The sequence below is a fragment of the Pseudophryne corroboree genome, chromosome 11 (genome assembly GCF_028390025.1).
Source record: "Pseudophryne corroboree isolate aPseCor3 chromosome 11, aPseCor3.hap2, whole genome shotgun sequence".
Classification (NCBI taxonomy): Eukaryota; Metazoa; Chordata; class Amphibia; order Anura; family Myobatrachidae; genus Pseudophryne; species Pseudophryne corroboree.
In genome coordinates, this window is record NC_086454.1 from 295,626,406 (window position 1) to 295,645,943 (window position 19,538).

The 19,538-nt window shown below is 43.6% G+C and overlaps 1 protein-coding gene across 1 annotated transcript in view; it reads left to right on the forward strand.

Annotated features, from left to right (window-relative positions):
* Positions 1 to 741: 741 nt before the first annotated feature.
* LOC134968757 (polycystin-1-like protein 2) overlaps positions 742 to 19,538 on the forward strand; it is a 41,856-nt gene continuing 23,059 nt past the window's right edge. The window contains exons 1-9 of the mRNA XM_063944249.1: positions 742 to 1,485; positions 10,935 to 11,113; positions 11,210 to 11,356; positions 11,961 to 12,160; positions 12,255 to 12,463; positions 12,714 to 12,855; positions 13,153 to 13,375; positions 14,188 to 14,395; positions 14,531 to 14,621. Coding sequence (XP_063800319.1) covers positions 742 to 1,485; positions 10,935 to 11,113; positions 11,210 to 11,356; positions 11,961 to 12,160; positions 12,255 to 12,463; positions 12,714 to 12,855; positions 13,153 to 13,375; positions 14,188 to 14,395; positions 14,531 to 14,621 — 2,143 coding nt within the window. The remainder of the gene's footprint in view (positions 1,486 to 10,934; positions 11,114 to 11,209; positions 11,357 to 11,960; positions 12,161 to 12,254; positions 12,464 to 12,713; positions 12,856 to 13,152; positions 13,376 to 14,187; positions 14,396 to 14,530; positions 14,622 to 19,538) is intronic.

The window sequence follows — 19,538 nt, forward strand, 5'->3', positions numbered from 1 at the left end:
CACTGCCTCAGTCTGTTACTGCTGTGTGAGGGGAGGAGTCTAGCGCAGTGGCAACTTGCAAGGCCGGGGTCACTCAGCGAGAGCCGCATTAGATGCTACCTTAGGAGCACCACACGTCAACCCCCAGGGTCCTATGCGAGCCCGCCGCCCCAGCCACGGGAGCGTGATTATGTCACAATCACGCTCCCAGTAGGCTGAGAAGGGGAGGCGTTGGCAGCAGCGGTAACGGCACACAACTGGTGAGTGCGATGAGCGGCGGCACGGCGGCGGTGGGTACGGGGTACCCACGGCTAAATTCTTAACGGAACACCGTACCCACGCGTACCCGCCCACTTGCACTGCTGCCTGGCACACAGGATCCTTCATCAGTCAGCTGTTTCCTCTGGTGACCAGGCGGAGTCGAGGGGTGCCCACCGCACCTGGGTGCGCTGCAGCGACTAGAGCCAGGGCTACACACTATCTGCTTCCCAGTGGCCGGCCGGTACTGTGACAACGGTGATAAAGCTGATGTTTCTGGGCTATATTTACTTCTGTTTCCTGTGAATTATCTATTCCTGTGTGCTGTGAGAAATAAACCATCACTTTGGTTTCATCGGCTCTGTGTCTGAGTGATTAGAAGAACCCCGTATCTTCACTTTTGGCGGCAGCGGTGGGATCATTCAGACACCAACCAATGAGCCCAGAAAGCAGCATTGGAGTGAAAATTAACTATCCGCTAAGAAGGCAAGTCTTGCAAGGAGTATGGAAGTTGCCCAAGTCGGGACATATGTAGCAGAGATCCAGGAAGCAAGGAAGTTGGGTGTGGACCAGGAGCAACCCCGTATATTGGTGCTGAGTGATGGGGGCATGCTATTTGCAAAACCATCTGAGGTGGACTTTATTAAGGAAAGTCAGGAGAACTTCCCAGATGTGGTAGGAGAATGGTCCAAGGAAACTGGGGTGAGTTACTATACCACTTCACTGCCTGAGCAGCAGACATTACAGGAACCCTCAGACCTTGCTATACTGTTCCAGGAGCAGCCAATAGGGCTTCCTAAGATTGCAATGACTGTACGGAACACCCACACCGCAGGCCAGTCAGCAGGGCACAGTGTAAGCTATGACTCTGACCCGCTTTGTCAAGAACTGCAGGAAGTCCTTGGTCGGTGGATCCAAAAGAAAGGGCTAGAGCCAGTAAAAGCAAGGATGCTTGAGATTTTACCCAGCCTTCAAGATTGGGTGTCCAAGTGGAAGCCACCACCGCAGAGAAAGCCGGAAAGTGTGCTGAATCAGGGGCCAAGGAGACCCAGCCATCGAGGATCAGATATACCACACTTCAGACAAATCTGGAAGCGGTGCCACCGATGTGGACAAGGGGGGCATCTCCGTCGGGAGTGTCCCAGAAAGAAAGGTCAATACGACCATTCATCACCCATGGGGGTTGTTGGCAGGAGCCACCCCCGGGAAAACAAACACTACCACCCTGATGCGCCAGAGGCGAGGAGGGTATGTGCCACTTGCAATGTTGTAGCCAGTGGAAGGGATAGCAACAGGCAGAGGAAGGACTTCCACCCCTGCACACCAGCGACAACCAGGTACCAGCAGCCTATTTTTTCTATCTCCGGGCCTCTGAGGGTGAGTAGCCAAAACCATCCTGAGGGTGGGTTAGTCCTGGTGGGGGAAGAAAAGTTTAGACTTCAGGAAGCTCAGTTGCTAGATCCAGAACTAGAGGGCATGCAGCGTTTAGCAGATATGTCAGTTGAGAGAGGGGTGGTAGAGGATTGTGCGTGGGTGGATGGATTACTGTATACAGTGTCCAGCACAAATCATAGGTACAGGCTGGTAGTCCCACCTGAATATCGGGGTCGGTTCCTAGCTCAAGCCCATGGGTCAGGTGGTACCGATCACCGGGGAAAAGGGAGAACACTAGCCCTGCTCAGGCAGCATTTCATGTGGTTAGGATTAGCAAGGGATGTAGACCGCTACATAGCCAACTGTGCAGACTGCCAGAATAAGTTTAAAATGGGATACAACTTGCATGGGTTAGCGTTAGTATCAACATTTGCATTAACTTTCATTTTATTCTTATCACTACTACATTGGTTAAATGCACCCTTATCGTACACCCGCATGTCATTCTCTGCAGCCACTTTTTCCCCTACTATATACGGTGGTGGTGCCGTTGCTATCAGACTCCTACCAGGATTTGAATTTGCTTTCTGAGCTAATTCCTGTTGTATTTCACTTTCCTGTTGCCATACCTGTAAACAATCATAATGTCTAATCCTCTGCTTTGCAGATTTTATTAGACCTATCCTTTTTCTTAGATTCTGCAATACCTCATGGTTCAAACTGCCTACCCGGGGAAACTGCTCCCCATCATCCTCTGTCATTCGTTCCCATTCTTTGCAAAATACCTGTGTGTGTGATCCGTATTTTTCACACATTATATACCGTGCTGACCCTTTGGGCCAACAAATACCAACGTGAACCCTTGTTGGACGTCCCTTCTTTGAGCAATTGGCCCCCATTGTTTGCAGATATTGCTGTCTCAGCGAATTCTTACAAAACAAACCAAGTTGCCCGCGGTAAGGCGACGGTGAAAGTTCAACTAGTGCCTTCACTCACTTTACGCCCCAATTGGCCAATACGAGTTCCAGCAATGTGCCCACCACTGGACGTACCCAATTTGCGGGATCTTTTTGTAACCTCTATTTACTGGGGCGTGTGGGAGTATGCTACCCTCCCCAGTAAGTATTGGTTGTTGGAGATTTCCTGAGTGAACAGCGAAACTCCCTTAAAATAACAAAAACCTACACAAATCACGTTAGAATGTACAAATAGCGTTTATGATCCCACAGTAAATTTTAATGGGTATCAAGGTAACAAACTACTGCACACAATTACGTGCGGTCCAGTCACACTGCGCATAAGTAACTTAATATTTATACGCTGTATGACCAACGGAATCGGTTGTTTAGGCTGTGAAACCTTCAGCCGGAGCTCAACTTGTCTATATGGGTGCTACGCAAAACCCCCCGGGCTGCGCTTAAACCTTCGCAGTCCTTTTGTCTGCGGATACTACTTGCTCCTTTTACCTTGTATAATGTTAACGCGGGCAAGCCAGTCCCACGCCACCAAGTGTCCACTCACCTGATGTGGTCTCCGACGGGATCCCGATTTCTGGGTTCACAAAATAATACCTTTATTTCCACACTCACTCCTACTCACTCATATACACACTGATCTTTCTGTACAGAAATTCCTTTCATACAGGCAGAAGTCCAATCCCTGAGTATTGCAATAGAAAAAGGTTCTCTTTTAACTAAGCTTTTTGGAAAACTGAACAAACCTGTGCTATTATCAGGTGGCTATACTATACCGCCCCCACTAAAACAATGTTATCGTGTGATTTGAGTCTCGGTGGGCGTATCCGTACGCTCCGTTGCGTAAACACGCTACGTGCGTATGCTTTGTGTTGCGTACGTAATCTCGCACGTTGCCCGAGACACGTATGCACAAAGTCCAGATATGCCCACAGCAACGCAACTAACACGCTTCTATAAATGTAAACGATGTTCAACTGTAATCGCTTACCGTACACCACACAGTATTTGCTATGCTGTGTGCGTGTCCTTTACAATTATTCCCTTAAAAATTATCCTTTATAATCTCAACTAAATAGCACCAGATTTCCTCAGCACGTCTCTAATAATCGATTCTAATGGCAACAAGAGAATGAGCCGCAACAATGCAGATGTGTGCGTGCGTGCGTGTGTGCGTACGCAAAACAGAAATAAACAGTTTTATAAGATAATAGCGTATTGTTCTTACCTTCCGGTTCCGGATTCCACCAGCACTCCTACAGCGTAGCGAAACAGACGCTTATCAAGCCAGCACTACTGTATCACTCACCACTAATACGGATACGAAGGGATACTACTTTCCCACCCTTTGCTGATAGATAAAGTCTGTGTTCGCTAGTGCGGATATGTGGAGGACGGACGAGGCACCAATTGATAAAGCTGATTATTTACCTTAGAACACAAGCTATTTACTAATATCGTGAAGCCGTAATGGCCGCTGTCCCTCGTGCACGTGCTACGCACTTCGTACGCTATTTGCGTACAAAGACCTCGCACGTGGTACGCAAGTTACGTACACACGCTGCGCTGTGAGTACTGGATACACACAGCGAGCGTACACACAGATAATAACCTTTTAAACCTTACACAGAGTATACTTATACTGTAATTCTTAGTGTTGTGATACTACAATGATATAACTGTTTAACCTCGGTCTGTAAGCTAGCTGTTTGAGCGATTGAGACGCTCCGATTACCCTCAGCTATGTAATAAACACACAGTACCTGGCTAAGGTTCCAACACCTTTACTAACAATATTTAGCTAAGTAAAAGGGAAAAATAACAGTTAACAGTTCATACACTACAGGCTAACATAAGTATCTAACAGAATAACTAAACAGAAATATACACATCAGCGAACGATCGCAAACACAAATACATAGACTAAGAATGAATGGCTAACATTAAAACGGGTAACAAAGTGACAAGAATCAAAGAAATGAGACAGCGCTATTCACTTTGTATAGAACCTTTTTTGTTCACTTTTTTATATATATGTAAAAATACAGCATAAAAATATACAATATCAAAATATACAGTGCAAATTTTATACAATAGCACCGGCCAATACTGGTATTAATCTATTTAGGAATTAATAATTATTAAAAACATCTGCTATACCAAAGCTAGATATTTCCACAATGAAACAGCTTTTTAACACCTCTGATAAAGGACTCTATGTCCCTTTAAAGAGAGTTCTTATTTATAGAGTCACTGTATCACAGTGGTTAATCAGTAAACAAATAAATCAATCTCTCAATATAATATCAACACGATGTCAATCCGCTACAGCAATTTATCAATATTGTTGTCGTAGTTATAGATATTGATTCATCCTAGCAAGCAATATGTTAAACTATTTAAAAATGTGATCAGCGACCCAATGTCAATTTATAATCAGCTGTTTTACGATCTATCCAGCAAGGTGTAATTATCAAATATGTCACTTTCTTTGTAATGGTTAGAGTCCATATAATTCAACACAGTCACCTGTTATAAATTGGTATGGTTAAACCCACTGATGGATCTCTTTTATGATGATTACCGTCCATACATATTAATCAATTTTGGTTGTTACGATCTGTAAGGTAGTTGATAATTCCGTTGTTAAATGTTTGATTAAATGAAAAAACGGCTCCTTGACATATAATTGAGAGTTAATACTTGATCAGTATTAGTTAGAAATTCAGCTGCTATTATGGATACAGATATATATTGTAGCTGTTTATACTCAGAGGGTCCCAAATTTCACCTAGAGTACCGTGTATTAAGTACTCAGAAATGTACCTTTCCTCAAAATGCTGTAGGCATGGCAGCCGCTCCAACGAGGATTAGTGGTGATAGGGATCTATGCAGCACTCTCCGGTATTGAGCTTCTCTCCTTAGTATAGCTTGAATATCAGACACACTTCAAGCAGCTTCAGCGGCAGCTGTATATAATGCTGCTCGTCCCAGCATCAGCCTCTACTTTCCGCTCTCTATTCCACAGCATACGCTGTGGAATGTAGAGCGGAAAGTAGAGGCTGATGCTGGGACGAGCAGCATTATATACAGCTGCCGCTGAAGCTGCTTGAAGTGTGTCTGATATTCAAGCTATACTAAGGAGAGAAGCTCAATACCGGAGAGTGCAGCATAGATCCCTATCACCACTAATCCTCGTTGGAGCGGCTGCCATGCCTACAGCATTTTGAGGAAAGGTACATTTCTGAGTACTTAATACACGGTACTCTAGGTGAAATTTGGGACCCTCTGAGTATAAACAGCTACAATATATATCTGTATCCATAATAGCAGCTGAATTTCTAACTAATACTGATCAAGTATTAACTCTCAATTATATGTCAAGGAGCCGTTTTTTCATTTAATCAAACATTTAACAACGGAATTATCAACTACCTTACAGATCGTAACAACCAAAATTGATTAATATGTATGGACGGTAATCATCATAAAAGAGATCCATCAGTGGGTTTAACCATACCAATTTATAACAGGTGACTGTGTTGAATTATATGGACTCTAACCATTACAAAGAAAGTGACATATTTGATAATTACACCTTGCTGGATAGATCGTAAAACAGCTGATTATAAATTGACATTGGGTCGCTGATCACATTTTTAAATGGTTTAACATATTGCTTGCTAGGATGAATCAATATCTATAACTACGACAACAATATTGATAAATTGCTGTAGCGGATTGACATCGTGTTGATATTATATTGAGAGATTGATTTATTTGTTTACTGATTAACCACTGTGATACAGTGACTCTATAAATAAGAACTCTCTTTAAAGGGACATAGAGTCCTTTATCACAGGTGTTAAAAAGCTGTTTCATTGTGGAAATATCTAGCTTTGGTATAGCAGATGTTTTTAATAATTATTAATTCCTAAATAGATTAATACCAGTACCGGCCGGTGCTATTGTATAAAATTTGCACTGTATATTTTGATATTGTATATTTTTATGCTGTATTTTTACATATATATAAAAAAGTGAACAAAAAAAGTTCTATACAAAGTGAATAGCGCTGTCTCATTTCTTTGATTCTTTTCTATATATCTTTGGGAGAACTGGGATCAGTCTCCCGAGACTAGCTGCTTTCACCTTGTAAGGTGACAGCGCCAGGTGTAAATTCCTGTAATATTGTTTTGGGTAACAAAGTGGCCACAGAGAAACATACCATACGGGGAACACTCGCTGGCGCAACCGGATCCAGTCCTCCAATTATCAGAGATAAATGTTGATGAGAGAGAGTACTGGCCGGTCTGGGGACAGTGACCCTTATATACACAACATACAGTGTACTACAAAGGGCCCTACAATCTTATTGTTCATTGGACACAGGAATGTCTCCTCGCATTATAACAAAAGGTCATAGGTTAGTTTGAACAGGTGGGCTGTGACTATATCAAACTGCTCAGGTGGGAGAGAATCTCAGAATTCCCGCCGCATGGATAATGAACTGCAAATATAGTAAATGTCCAGAAACTACTAATAGACATAACTATACGCAGGAGCGATTAATCTTTACCTAACCAGCACCGGATTGTTTCTAATAAAATGTTCTTTAGTTAGGTACCAAACACCACTGCTCAAACCCTGTCTGACCCTTCGTATCATGCAAAGAGGAATTCCTCTGTCCAGGGACCAGTTACAATAAACAAACTTACAGTTATTATTAAGGGGAACATTACCTATAAAACATACTATTTGGATTTACTAAGTAACGATTGAGTCGCCCGCTAGACGCACACAAACTCTACCGTAAATGCACATACCATGCGCCAATGCGCACGGCCGTAGAAGCTCCATTACGCAGCTGCGAGTATCCGCACGCACGGGAGAGAATGTGCACGTGCAGCGGACAAGCGCATGAGGTGAATATATGGCAACGTGCAGCATGATATTTTTCCGACTTTGACAACGGGGACCACGCTCACAGGCTTTACAGCAAGGTACCTCTGAATTCCCCAGTACGCTTTCTAGCGTTAGCGACCATCTTCACACACCCGCAGGGGATAGTGTGATATGGGGTTATCTCTGCTGGGACCGTGCTAATGAGTCTCAAGTTATCAGACCCCCACCGTACAGTGTCACAGGTATGGAGTCTCTATTTACACACAGGATATTACTGTGGATTAATCACAAGTAAGGAGCCGAGTATCCTAATGAACCACACATGTGAGTTTATTAAGAATGATTAAGGACTATACAGTATAATCTGCCATTGCCCTGTATTGGACATTTACAATTATTGAGACTGTGTGATACTATAGTAACATTAGACATACATCGCAATTAATGTTACAAGAAATGCTCTGTGCTATTATTGTGTATACTAGCTGTGACTAATTAGCTCCTGGGAGTATTATTTGTATTTTTATACTTGATTTTTATATTAATAAAACATATATTTTCTATTTTATTGTCATGTGGATTGTGCCTTCCTGAAGCGCCAGGTGTAGCACTTTTTTAAAGGCCACCTCCCAGTCACTGCCCAGCAATGCCATCACTTTGCTGAGCAATTTGTGATACTGTCTGTCCCCATCACAACAGCAACTTGTGCGTCTCTCTGTGTAATGCAGGCGCTGTAGGAGTTTTTTTCGCGCATGAGTATTTGCAAATCATCGGACTCTGAATATCAATTCTTAAGGCCCGTACACACTGGCCGATATATATCGGCCGTTCTATTGAACGGCCGATATATCACGGGTCCGTCGGCCAGTGTGTATGGGCGATATGTCTGTGAACTCCATCGTTCACAGACATATCGCGTCGGCCCTGCAGCACAGCCGATGGCCAATATATCTACTGATATATCGCTGTGTGTGTACGGGTGACCAGCTGGCCGCCCGTACACATGCTGCAGCAGCTGGCGGTGATTGACAGCTGAACTGGGCGGGCGTGTGTACACGCCCGCCCAGTTAATGACGTCAGTCCCCGACGGATCGGGCAGTGTGTATGCACAGCACACTGCCCGATCCGTCCATAGATATATCTGCAGATCAATTGATCTGCAGATATATCTATCAGTGTGTACCCACCTTTAGACCAATGTCAAAGAGTAACATAATCAATGTGGAAAAGGCCATGCGTCATTGTTCAAAGGTCCCCATGGAGAGAGAAGTATGTGCAGTACAGCAAAGCAGAAGGCGCCAGTACGTGGGTATGGCCGTCCCGTGTAGCAACACATTCCCCCTTTCTCCCATATCAACACATTCCTCTCCTCTGCAGCAACACCATCATATCCCCATAGCAACACATCCTCCTACACTCTTACTGTACTCTCTACATTTCGCTCCCACTACTGCAGGGTCAGTAGTAGAGCCACCAATCACATGCCCTCCTGAGGCTCTCATTGCGCTCCCTGGGCTTGATATAGATGCGATAATAATGCTATGTGTACGCAATGGAGCTATTATCAGCCAACTGCGCATGAGTCGCGATCACACTGGGCACACGCCATGTACCTTTGTGATGCCGCTCACGGCGAGCAAAGTGTATGAGAGGAAGGGACCATTTACGGGCGGTAGTAGGGAGTTGGTATAAAAACGCAGGCGTGTTGCAACCGTTTTCGAGCTCGAAAATATCCCGTGGTGATTCTGCGACACCATAGACAAACTCAGGAAATCAATGTCCCACGCATCTGCGTGGCAGTTGCGATGAAGTGCACAGTTGCTGAGATGTTGCGATGGCTCAGGTGGGCGTCTCTGTTCTTTTCTGGTCGGCTGCTGCACTTGTGTTGCCTTGCAGTTCCGTAGCTTTAAAATCACAGCTGCATAGGCATTAGCCACCAAATCTGATTCAGGCTCCCCTGTGACCAGTGGTGCCGAGAGAGGGGGGAGGGGGAGGGTACAAATTACCTGGGCCCAGGTCTGATGGAGGGGCCCAGTGGGGGTCCAGGAATACACCTCCTGTGATTAGGCCATGCCCCCTGAAAAGTACCTGGGCCCAGAAGGGCTCTCTACTGCCCTGGATGGGAGGCATGCCATACTCCTGTGAGTGGGTGCTTCTCATGTGCTAGACACGCCCCAAAGAGGCGAGGCCATAACCCCTGCCTGATGTGGTCACACCTCCTCCGGGAAGGCGGGGGCCCAGAAAGTTGTTGTACCGGGGCCCAGGATTTCTCTTGGGAGTCCTGCCTGTGACATTAGATATTTAAGGAGGATTTGCTGGGAGGGAAGGGGGAGTTGTCTCAGACATGTAAATAGGTTGCAAAAGTTTGCCGTAAAGTCCCAGCCTGGCTCTGACTATGGGGATACAAATAAATGATCCAAAACTCTCTAAAAATGCAACAGAAATCAGATATTAGTTGTCAGCAGGCAATTAAATAACTGTCTGCAAAGCAATTAGTGGTGATCTGCAAAACCAGATCTATGGGAGCTCATTTGATTGGCTTCCAGCCTGCCTATCACAGGCATGTCTCCGTTGAGTCCCGCCCCCAATGAGTAATTCCCATCCCAGTGTCATGTGAACTGTAGAAAGATAATAGTAAACAAAAATCTTTGAGGAAAATAAAAAATACATACACCACCAGGGTTTGGGCCATGTCTGTGGTTCTTGTGGTCCCAAAATGTCAAAAACAAATGTCATTCTTAGTTTATTTATATATATATATATATATATATATATATATATATATATATACCAGTGGATTCTCAAACTGTGTGCTGTGGCACCCTCGAGTGCCGCGGGACACTTTCAGAGGTGCCTTGGATTGGTGGTCCAGGACCAATTCAAATTAATTATGTTCAATGTAATAGGCAAATCCAGTGCTGGTGGCTGCCAATCTTAAAATATATGGACAAACAAAAGCAAATCCTGTCCCTCACCACACAATGGAACCGAAGGATGACATATAAAACACAATTTACGTCATTTAATATTTCTTTCTAAATTTCTCAATAAGAAACTTTTGGCCTAGTGGTGCCGCAAACAAAATTTTGATACTCTAGGGCGCCGTAATTCAAAAAAGTTTGAGAACCACTGGTATATACTGTATGTAAATGTGTCCCCTGGCTTATCAAAAATAATTTTTCCTATTGACAGCAGAAGAGTATGTTATTTATTTATCTCAATGTTAATCATAATCATATCTCTCCATTTTATTTTTTTTATACCCACAGAGACGGGTTATTGTGCCTCGCGATAATGATCCTTGTGGGTTATACCGCTACATCATTACAGTGTGTACAGGGCACAGACAGGGTGCAGGTACCAGCGCTAAGGTGAGGGTACAGGTTTAAGGCTAGCGTGAGCACTGATGCACAGACCATCACTGATAATCACCTTTCTCCACAGGTGTGTCTGTCGCTCTGTGGCTTACATGATCATTTTGGCCCTATCCTGCTGTCAGATAGCAGGCATGAAGTCTTCAAAAAGGGGAATGCAGATATCTTCTCCCTGTCTGTGCCATTTCCTCTGGGTGACCTGAAAAGCATCACACTCAGTCATGATGGTACAGGGTCTCACACAAGCTGGTGAGATGACAACATTAGAGTGTGTGTGGTTGGTAGTTTCAAGCCGTTGATGGGAGAGGTGATGTTTGTGTCTCATTCGTATCTTCCATGTACCAGGTACGTTGCCCAAGTTACTGTTCAGGATGTCCAGCTAAAGAGGTCCTGGCACTTTATGTGTAACACATGGCTCTCCAAGCCACCCAGAGGAGACTCCCTGAGCAAGACCTTCACGTCTGCTGAGGACCAAGAGTTAAAAAGTTTCAGGTAACCAGCTTACTAGGAAGGAGTTGTCAGAATTTATTTCAGCTGCTGGACTTATTTTAAATGTCATGGGGATATCACAATTGCTTTTTGGATGTTTTCACTTGACCACTTCGCCAAATGCCATTTTAACTTGATGTGAACCCTTATTTAGACCCTAAGGGGCCCTAGACAAGATACTGCTTTGGAACTCTTTTAACCACCTCCCTATTTTAAAAATCCCACATACAAATGAGTTGGGGTAATCTGGGCTCCTCAGTGTCCACTGGGCCCAAGCATGAGTGGTCACTCACTGCCTCAGTGGCACTAGCTCAGACATTATGGAGCGCCTTGCAATGCATGCCCCTCTGATGCCCCTGGCATCCACCCCGGTATTGTTGTGTGACATCACGAGCGGGTTGTGCCAGGCTCTGTTGAAATTCCAAGGGTTCCCAGAGTGCATCAGTAGCACTGTTTAAAGATGATAATATTTCAAATAGAACTCTGTGAGCATATCTATATGTACATAACATCTGAAGAAACAGTCAGTCGTGATCTGTGAGCCACAATGAGAAGCCACATTGGAGTTTTATTTCTTATGTCACATCTCATGTTTCTGTTTTGTAAGGAATATATTTTTGAAGAGAACTATAAGGGGTTTGCGTGATGATCATATCTGGATTTCTGTCCTGAATCACTCAGCCCGTAGTGTGTTCACCCGTGTTCAGAAAGTCTCCTGCTGCATGTGTCTTCTACTCTGTACAATTGTCATTAATCTCATGTTCTGGGAGATGCCTCAGGCCAAGTATCCAGTATTGATTAGCGTGGGTGAGTTGCTTTCCTCTGAGCCCAATTTTTTCCTTCATGTCAAATGGTTGTACTCTAATAAGGAGCATCTGCGTTTGACCCTGGTGTTCTGCAGGTAGTTTTATCCTGACGTGGAAGGACATCATGATCGCTTTTGAAAGTGCTCTTCTCATGTTTCCCGTCAACTTGCTCATCATCTACATCTTTCGAAACACTCGACCAAAGGAGAGTGGAACCTCAAAGGCCAAAACTAAGAAATGCAGACAAATTTCTGATGCCAAAAAGTGTCCGACCCGCCAACTAAATATTGACACAGTTCTGGAGGTGAGACTACATACTACAAACTACTTGAGGTTTGACAGGAACAATGTGGTAAATCCTCATTACATTAGTTGGTGTCCACACAGGCACACAGTAGACTGGAGCCCCATTCCTCCACATCTGCCGCTTATGTCACTTGCATTGGTACAATCACCAACATGAGACGTCCATAACCCTCCTCCGCTCCTTCTGTTTCCACTTCTCCCCTCTTCACAGTGCACACTCCATTTTCATTCAGGCCTTTCGTTGCTAGGACCTGTCGGGCATAGTGTGGACTCTCAGCCAAACATCCTGGAATAACCTAGAGGTGGACCTGAGCCAAGAATCAAATGGAAATTTTACCATTCTCCTACAGACAATCTCAAACCTCCTACGGAACCAGATAACACCTGGACGTAAGTCACATCACTTCCTTTGTGATTTTATAGATTATATTGGTCAAAACTATTTTAACAGAACTAGTTAGCACTGTATCATGTTTATAGTTATCATTATTTAACAAATATCCCAAGTGGCAGTCAGCAAAAATTGTAATGAAATTCTGAAGGCTAAATGGGAAGAGGGGTCTTTGTTGTAAGTCCTTTAAAGAGAGGTGAGATAGTACATCAGAAGGTGCTACTTTGTAAAGCACAAACTCCACCTTGATGTACAGCTGGACCCTACTATTAATGACTCTTGTCATTCTTCTTCAGTCTTGGCAATCTCGGTTCCACTGGCTCAGCTCCCCAACGATGAGTTACACGCCTTGTTCTGCGCACACTATGTCTCTCGAAAGCTCAGAAAAGTGTTCTATGATCTCCAGCAGCTGAGAAGCCAGCAGACCCCAGACAATCAACAATATGATGAGTTAATTGCAGTGCTGCAACGACTGCTGCATGTCTTGGACAAGTCTGTGCCTTCGTTGCCTGCAAGAAGGTGAGCCCCTAAGTCAACAATGTAATCCTTACAGTTCTAGAGTTCTGTAATTACTTTCATATTCTCTAACTGATGGGAGGAAATTTATTTAAAGCTTTCAGTAATGTAAACCAGCTTTCATATTCCCTTACTTGACTATGGGAGGTTTAAGTCCCAACTTGAAATGAAGCCTTCACTCACAAATACAGTATGTGTTCCAAGGAGACTTGATAGTCATTTAAACTCATGAAGGATAGGGATTCAGAAGCTATGTGCCATTGTAGGTGGTGAGCATGACTCCTGAAGTAGGGTTGGAGAGGTAGGTTTGTTCAGGGAAGCAGTGCTGAGATAGGTTACTGATTCTATAGCTGTGAGTAGGAATTGGTGATGAACGGGTTATTATAAATGTGTTTATACTACGCCATGACTGATTTTCAATATGTGTCAGTCCAAAAACTAAAAATAACTCCATAAAAATCTGTCAGTATCTCAAATATTTCCTCAAAAGTTCTACACCTACATTTGAGGTTGGAGGGTTGATGCTAATAAGCTGTAAGCAGGAAGTACAGATACTACTTCCAGCTTTCAGCTCCCAAATACTCTCCAGCCACTAGGACTATAACAGCTCACAGGAATAGATTATTCCATGTGGATGACAGTAGGTGGAGAACATTGGCAAAAGTAGGCCCAGGATGGACGGAAGTTTGCAAACATGCCGGCCTCATAGCACTGGTGGGAGTAGGCTGCAGGGATTACTCAGACCCTGAAGTAAATGTAGTCCTGTGATTGCAGACAGTGTAACATAGTTGATCTGAGACTTTTCACACTTACAGGCCCCCACAAAAGCAGGAAATAAAAAGGAAGAGGCTGCCGTGGTGGTTCTTGCTGATTGGGTGGTCCCTGCTTATCTCCATAAGTGTTGTGTCTACCTATTTCACCATGATGTACGGGTTCCTCTACGGAAAGCAGAGCTCTATCCGATGGATCATCTCCATGGCTCTGTCTCTCTTTCAGAGCATCTTCATTCTGCAGCCTCTGAAGGTTAGGGGATAATATAAAGGTCTCCTCAGTGTCTCATGCCCATTCCTCTTACAACTTAATCTGATATGTTGACCTTCACATTTGTCTCCTGCACATATACTCTCTCTGTACAAGTCACTTGTGTGTCACTTCCAGGTGGTGGGATTTGCAGTATTCTTTGCTTTGGTCTTAAAGAAGGTAGATGAAGAGGAAGAAGACCTGCTGGATGGGGAACTAGGAACATCAGGCAAGTTTACTCTATATCATCATTACTATATAGCACAGAAATGTCTTATCTTACAGATCTATGTATCAATAATCAGGACAGTGCACTATTATTTTTTGTTCCGTATCATATGTTTTTCTCAACATTCACTACAGTGCATTAACATTATGTGGCAGAGACAGCGTTTGTGAGAACATGCTCTCCCTACAGATTCCATCCCGGATTAAAAGTGCAGTATTTCATATTTCCTCATCATCATCTGACACCACAGATGTGCAGCAATATAATTTCCAGAAAGACATTGAAGAAGAATGGAGACGCGAGGGAGGGATCCGTCATCCATAAGAATGCCTCCATTGGCAGAAAACAGTCTGCAGATGGCATTACCTACATGGCCATCTTGGTTCATAGGGTCCAGGCCGCAGTCCCAATTGAGAATTCTGGAGATGGAGATTGCAGTCTGAAGCGCTAATTAGCTTTTAGCAGGAGACATCTTTTACATGATCCTGATACTAAAATCATGCTGAAACTGCAGTTTGCGCACTATTTAAGTAAAAAAAAAAAAGGAGGCTTGATACATAACCCCTTAGTTATTGTAAAGTGGTCTGTGTGCAAATAACAATAGGACTCTGGAGAACTGCAGAAGTGTTTACTTACTGCAACCATGGCTGCAGAAACACTTCCTGTATAACAATGTGGATGGCAATGATGCAACTTCCACCATCCACATCCAGTATATCTACAGATATTGTTATGTACTCTGTCTTTTGCTTTCCTTCTAGCATTTTGCCAGGTATCAACATGCTAACAGCATAAAACAAAATGTCTCTGATGATTTCATTGCGTTTTCCATTTGGGTTTAGGCATACAGTAGCATTTCAACAGGATTGGTGCATTCTGAAGCAAATTGGCCACACAATGGGTGATATTCAATTGTTATATCCCAACCGATCTCCCATCTAAAGTGACGATATTCAATTATCTTTTTTATCGCGGGTATCGATAAAAAAGTCCACAATACCCACAGAATGGGAATAGATCCTGTGGCGAGCGGAGCGAGCCACTGAGCCCGCAAGGGGACCCTTTGCGCTCGCCCGCTGCCATCATTCTGGAGGGCGGGATGCCACTGTCGGGATATGGACAGCTGGCATCCCACCCGCCGATAAATCATACTGATTCCGTATCATGGCCGTAGATTTGCCCATGGCTCAGTGTCTTTGGCTCCATACATATATTTAATTGGAATTTTCTTTGTGTTAGACTTTCGTCAGCTATTATTCTATGATGTTTCCAGAAGTACAAAAAGGCCCAATAATCTGATTATCCCCATACACTGCAGATGAATATCAGACATGTGATGAAACAACATTGTGATGGATTATCTGGCTCCGAATCCACTGTCAAGCTGCTCCTGAAATTGTCTCTATCTGGATCTCCATTCCGCAGAAGATAATCTATTTTTATTGTGACTGGTATCTGAAAAATTGATCTCTGTGTAGTATTTGAAGCTTTGTGTCTTTTTATATCAAGCTTTGTATTTGAAGGAAAAGTGATATATGCTATATGATATATATGATATGAAAGTGATATATTCCTCATTTCACTCTTTCTCTCAAAATCGCTTTATTGACTGACAGGGAGCAGCCATGTTTCCTTTGAATAGAGCCCTTCTTTGAACAGTGCACTTACTGGCACAGGGAACTTTGGCCATTTTGCTACGGATCTGGCTCAGTCGCTCAAGAGTGTAACCTGGTTGTGGGTGTAAATTATGAAGGACGCGCCAGGCCCCAATCACAAAATAGACCCATCAGACCAAAATAAATACAGTTGATACAATTTCATTGGTTTTCGTGCTTTGCTTTCCGTTGAAGAGATGGGTAACACTGAGTACCACTAAGCAATTATCAAGTGCTGCCTCAAACCTAGGAAACTGGACTCTAGGGAAATACATATATTTGTTTTGGGAGTAGATACTCAATATAAAAGTGTTAAGGTAGGATGTAAATCATGTAATAACTTATTTGGGAAATTAATACATTTTATCAATATATGCAAAATAAGCAAGTGCGACTACTTTAACTAGTTTACCATAATAATTTACAGCTCTAATGATGTGAGATCTATGTTCCAGCAATGTCTTAAACGAATGAAGGGTCCTTCTTACATCTTCCACAATATTCTGCAAATGACTGAAAATAAATGCAAACAAACAATTTCAACTTCCAACAAAAAAAATCCCAGATTTGTGATCCTTTTCAGTGATGTCTAAAACATATTACAGATGCTGTACATTTCCTGCAGCAATATATTGTGTGCATATCGTATAGCTATACATGCTTTGTGAGTGCAGCCATTTTGGGAGGAAATTTTGTCTTACAAGACAAGACTATGGGGTAAATTTACTAAGGTGGGAGATTTTTAGAACTGGTGATGTTGCCCATAGCAACCAATCAGATTATATCTATTATCTGCTAGAAGCAGCTAGATAAATGGTAAGTAGAATCTGATTGGTTGCCATGGGCAACATCACCAGTTCTAAAAATCTCCCACCTTAGTAAATTTACCCCTATGTCTCCATAGTAAAGGATATTGGGGCTTATTCAGGTTTTTAGCAAACCAAAAAAGTAAGCAATTGGGCAAAACCATGTTGCACTGAAGGTTGGGCAGATGTAATGGACGTTCGGGATTCCGGCTGTCGGTTTTGTGACGCCAGTAGCCAGTGTGGCGTCTGTTCTAGACGCTGAGATTGTGTAGTCCTTCGGGATCCTGGTGTCAGTATATCAACTGCCGGGATCCCGTCCATCGGGAAGCTAACTGCTTCCCCTCCGTACAAGTTGTGTGTAGGTTAAGGGAAGTCTGGTTTTGTTGGATCCCATGCACCTAGCAATGGATTGGTTTCATCTGCGGACACTAGAACAGTGGTAGGATGAGCCTGCATTATCAGATGCACAGATAGGGAACTTAGAGGGACATTTACTAAGCAGTGATAAGAGCAGAGAAGTGAGCCAGTGGATAAGTTGCCCATGGCAACCAATCAGCACTGAAGTAACATCTAGAATTTGCATACCATAAAATTATACAGAGCTGCGATTGGTTGATGGGGCAACTTCTCCACTGGGTCACTTCTCCGCTCTTATCACTGCTTAGTAAATGTCCCCCTCAGGGCCTAATTCATGTTTGCACGGACGTGCTCTGGCATGCATACATCGGTAGATGTATGCAATATATGTGCTGGCATGTGTCTAGGATTGGCAGCGGTGCTGTGCACCACAACCACTGTGCAGAATCAGGGACTGCATAAGGATTCCCTCTCCTCCTAAGCCCGCCCCCAGACACCTGTGAACCAGCCAATGAGAGTCTTATATACATGTAAGATGTATTTCCTTGTGCCGAGTCCTTGATTTGTGGTTTATCAGTTATAAAGTATATACCTAGTATCTGCCTTGATCATCTCACTCAAGATATACAATTTGAGATAGGTTTCAGGAACATTGGCCCTCATTCTGAGTTGATCGCAGCAGCAAGAAAGTTAGCAATTGGGCAAAACCATGTGCACTGCAGGGGAAGCAGATATATCATGTGCAGAGAGAGTTAGATTTGGGTGAGTTATTTTGTTTCTGTGCAGGGTAAATACTGGCTGCTTTATTTTTACACTGCAAATTAGATTGCAGATTGAACACACCCCACCCAAATCTAACTCTCTCTACACATGTTATATCTACCCCTCCTGCAGTGCACATGGTTTTGCCCAATTGCTAACTTTCTTGCTGCTGCGATCAACTCAGAATGAGGGCCATTCTGCTAAGAAGGCAGCGGGGGAAATGTAATGAACAGCGATTTACCAACATCACAGATCTTTGGCATTTGGCCTGGTTTTGCCTTTAAAAAAAATCTCCATTTTAAATACCGCTGCAAAAATCCCAGAAAATTGCAGATTTTAACAAATTACTGCTCATTAAATTCACCCCGATGCTTCCCAACACAGTACTGTCCCAGCAGACTCTACAACACTGCAATCACCATCACATTACCCTTACTGCATCTCACTACAACAGGCTTTCTCCTCTCTGAAATGCTGCTCTTTAATAAACTGTAAGTTCTAAAGCCAATGGGAGAGGGCTGTACGGTAAGAAGTGTATGTAACATGTGGCAAAGGGGGAACATAGGGAGTTATCCAGAGCTGATCGCTGTTGTGCAAATTTGCAAGCCAGGCGATTATCAATCGACTGCGTATGCGTATGGATCATTGTACGCATGCGCGAGGCCAAACAGAGAAAAAATCTAGCGACTTTTTTGATCGCTAGGCATGCGCTTAGTTGATTGACAGGAAGCGGGTGTTTGGGGGTGGTAACTGGCCGCTTTCTGGGAGTGTCAGGAGAACGCAGAAATTCCCTAGCGTTCTCAGAGAGGTTGGGTGACGTCAGCTCCGGCCCGATCAGCCTTATTCTATCGCACTGTAGGAGTAGGTCCTGGGCTACGCACAGACTGCACACACTGGAAAAATCATTCGATGGTGAGTGAGTTGCGAACAGATTTGCAACTGACCGGCGAACGCTGAGATTTTCACACGGCGTACGCTGACTTGCACAGGGCGGGCTTTCACTCTGGGCGGCGGCTATCTGATCGTGGACCTCTGCAAATTCGCAGAGGACCGATCAGGTCTGAATAACCCTCATCATTACATCATTGGTCAATGAAATTATTGACATTCCCAGAGTAACGAAATATCTAGGATGCATCATTAAGAATTTGGTCTTATCTTTGGGACGGCTGGTAACCATGTCATATACACTGACACCAGAGAATGATATAATAACTAATGCTTAGCTCTGATATAGTAAGACAAAATTTGGGTTTAAGATCTGCGTTATGAGAAATAGCAATGCATTATAATGATGGTTGCATTGTAGTTTATAAAGCTTCCTCCTGTATGTTGAG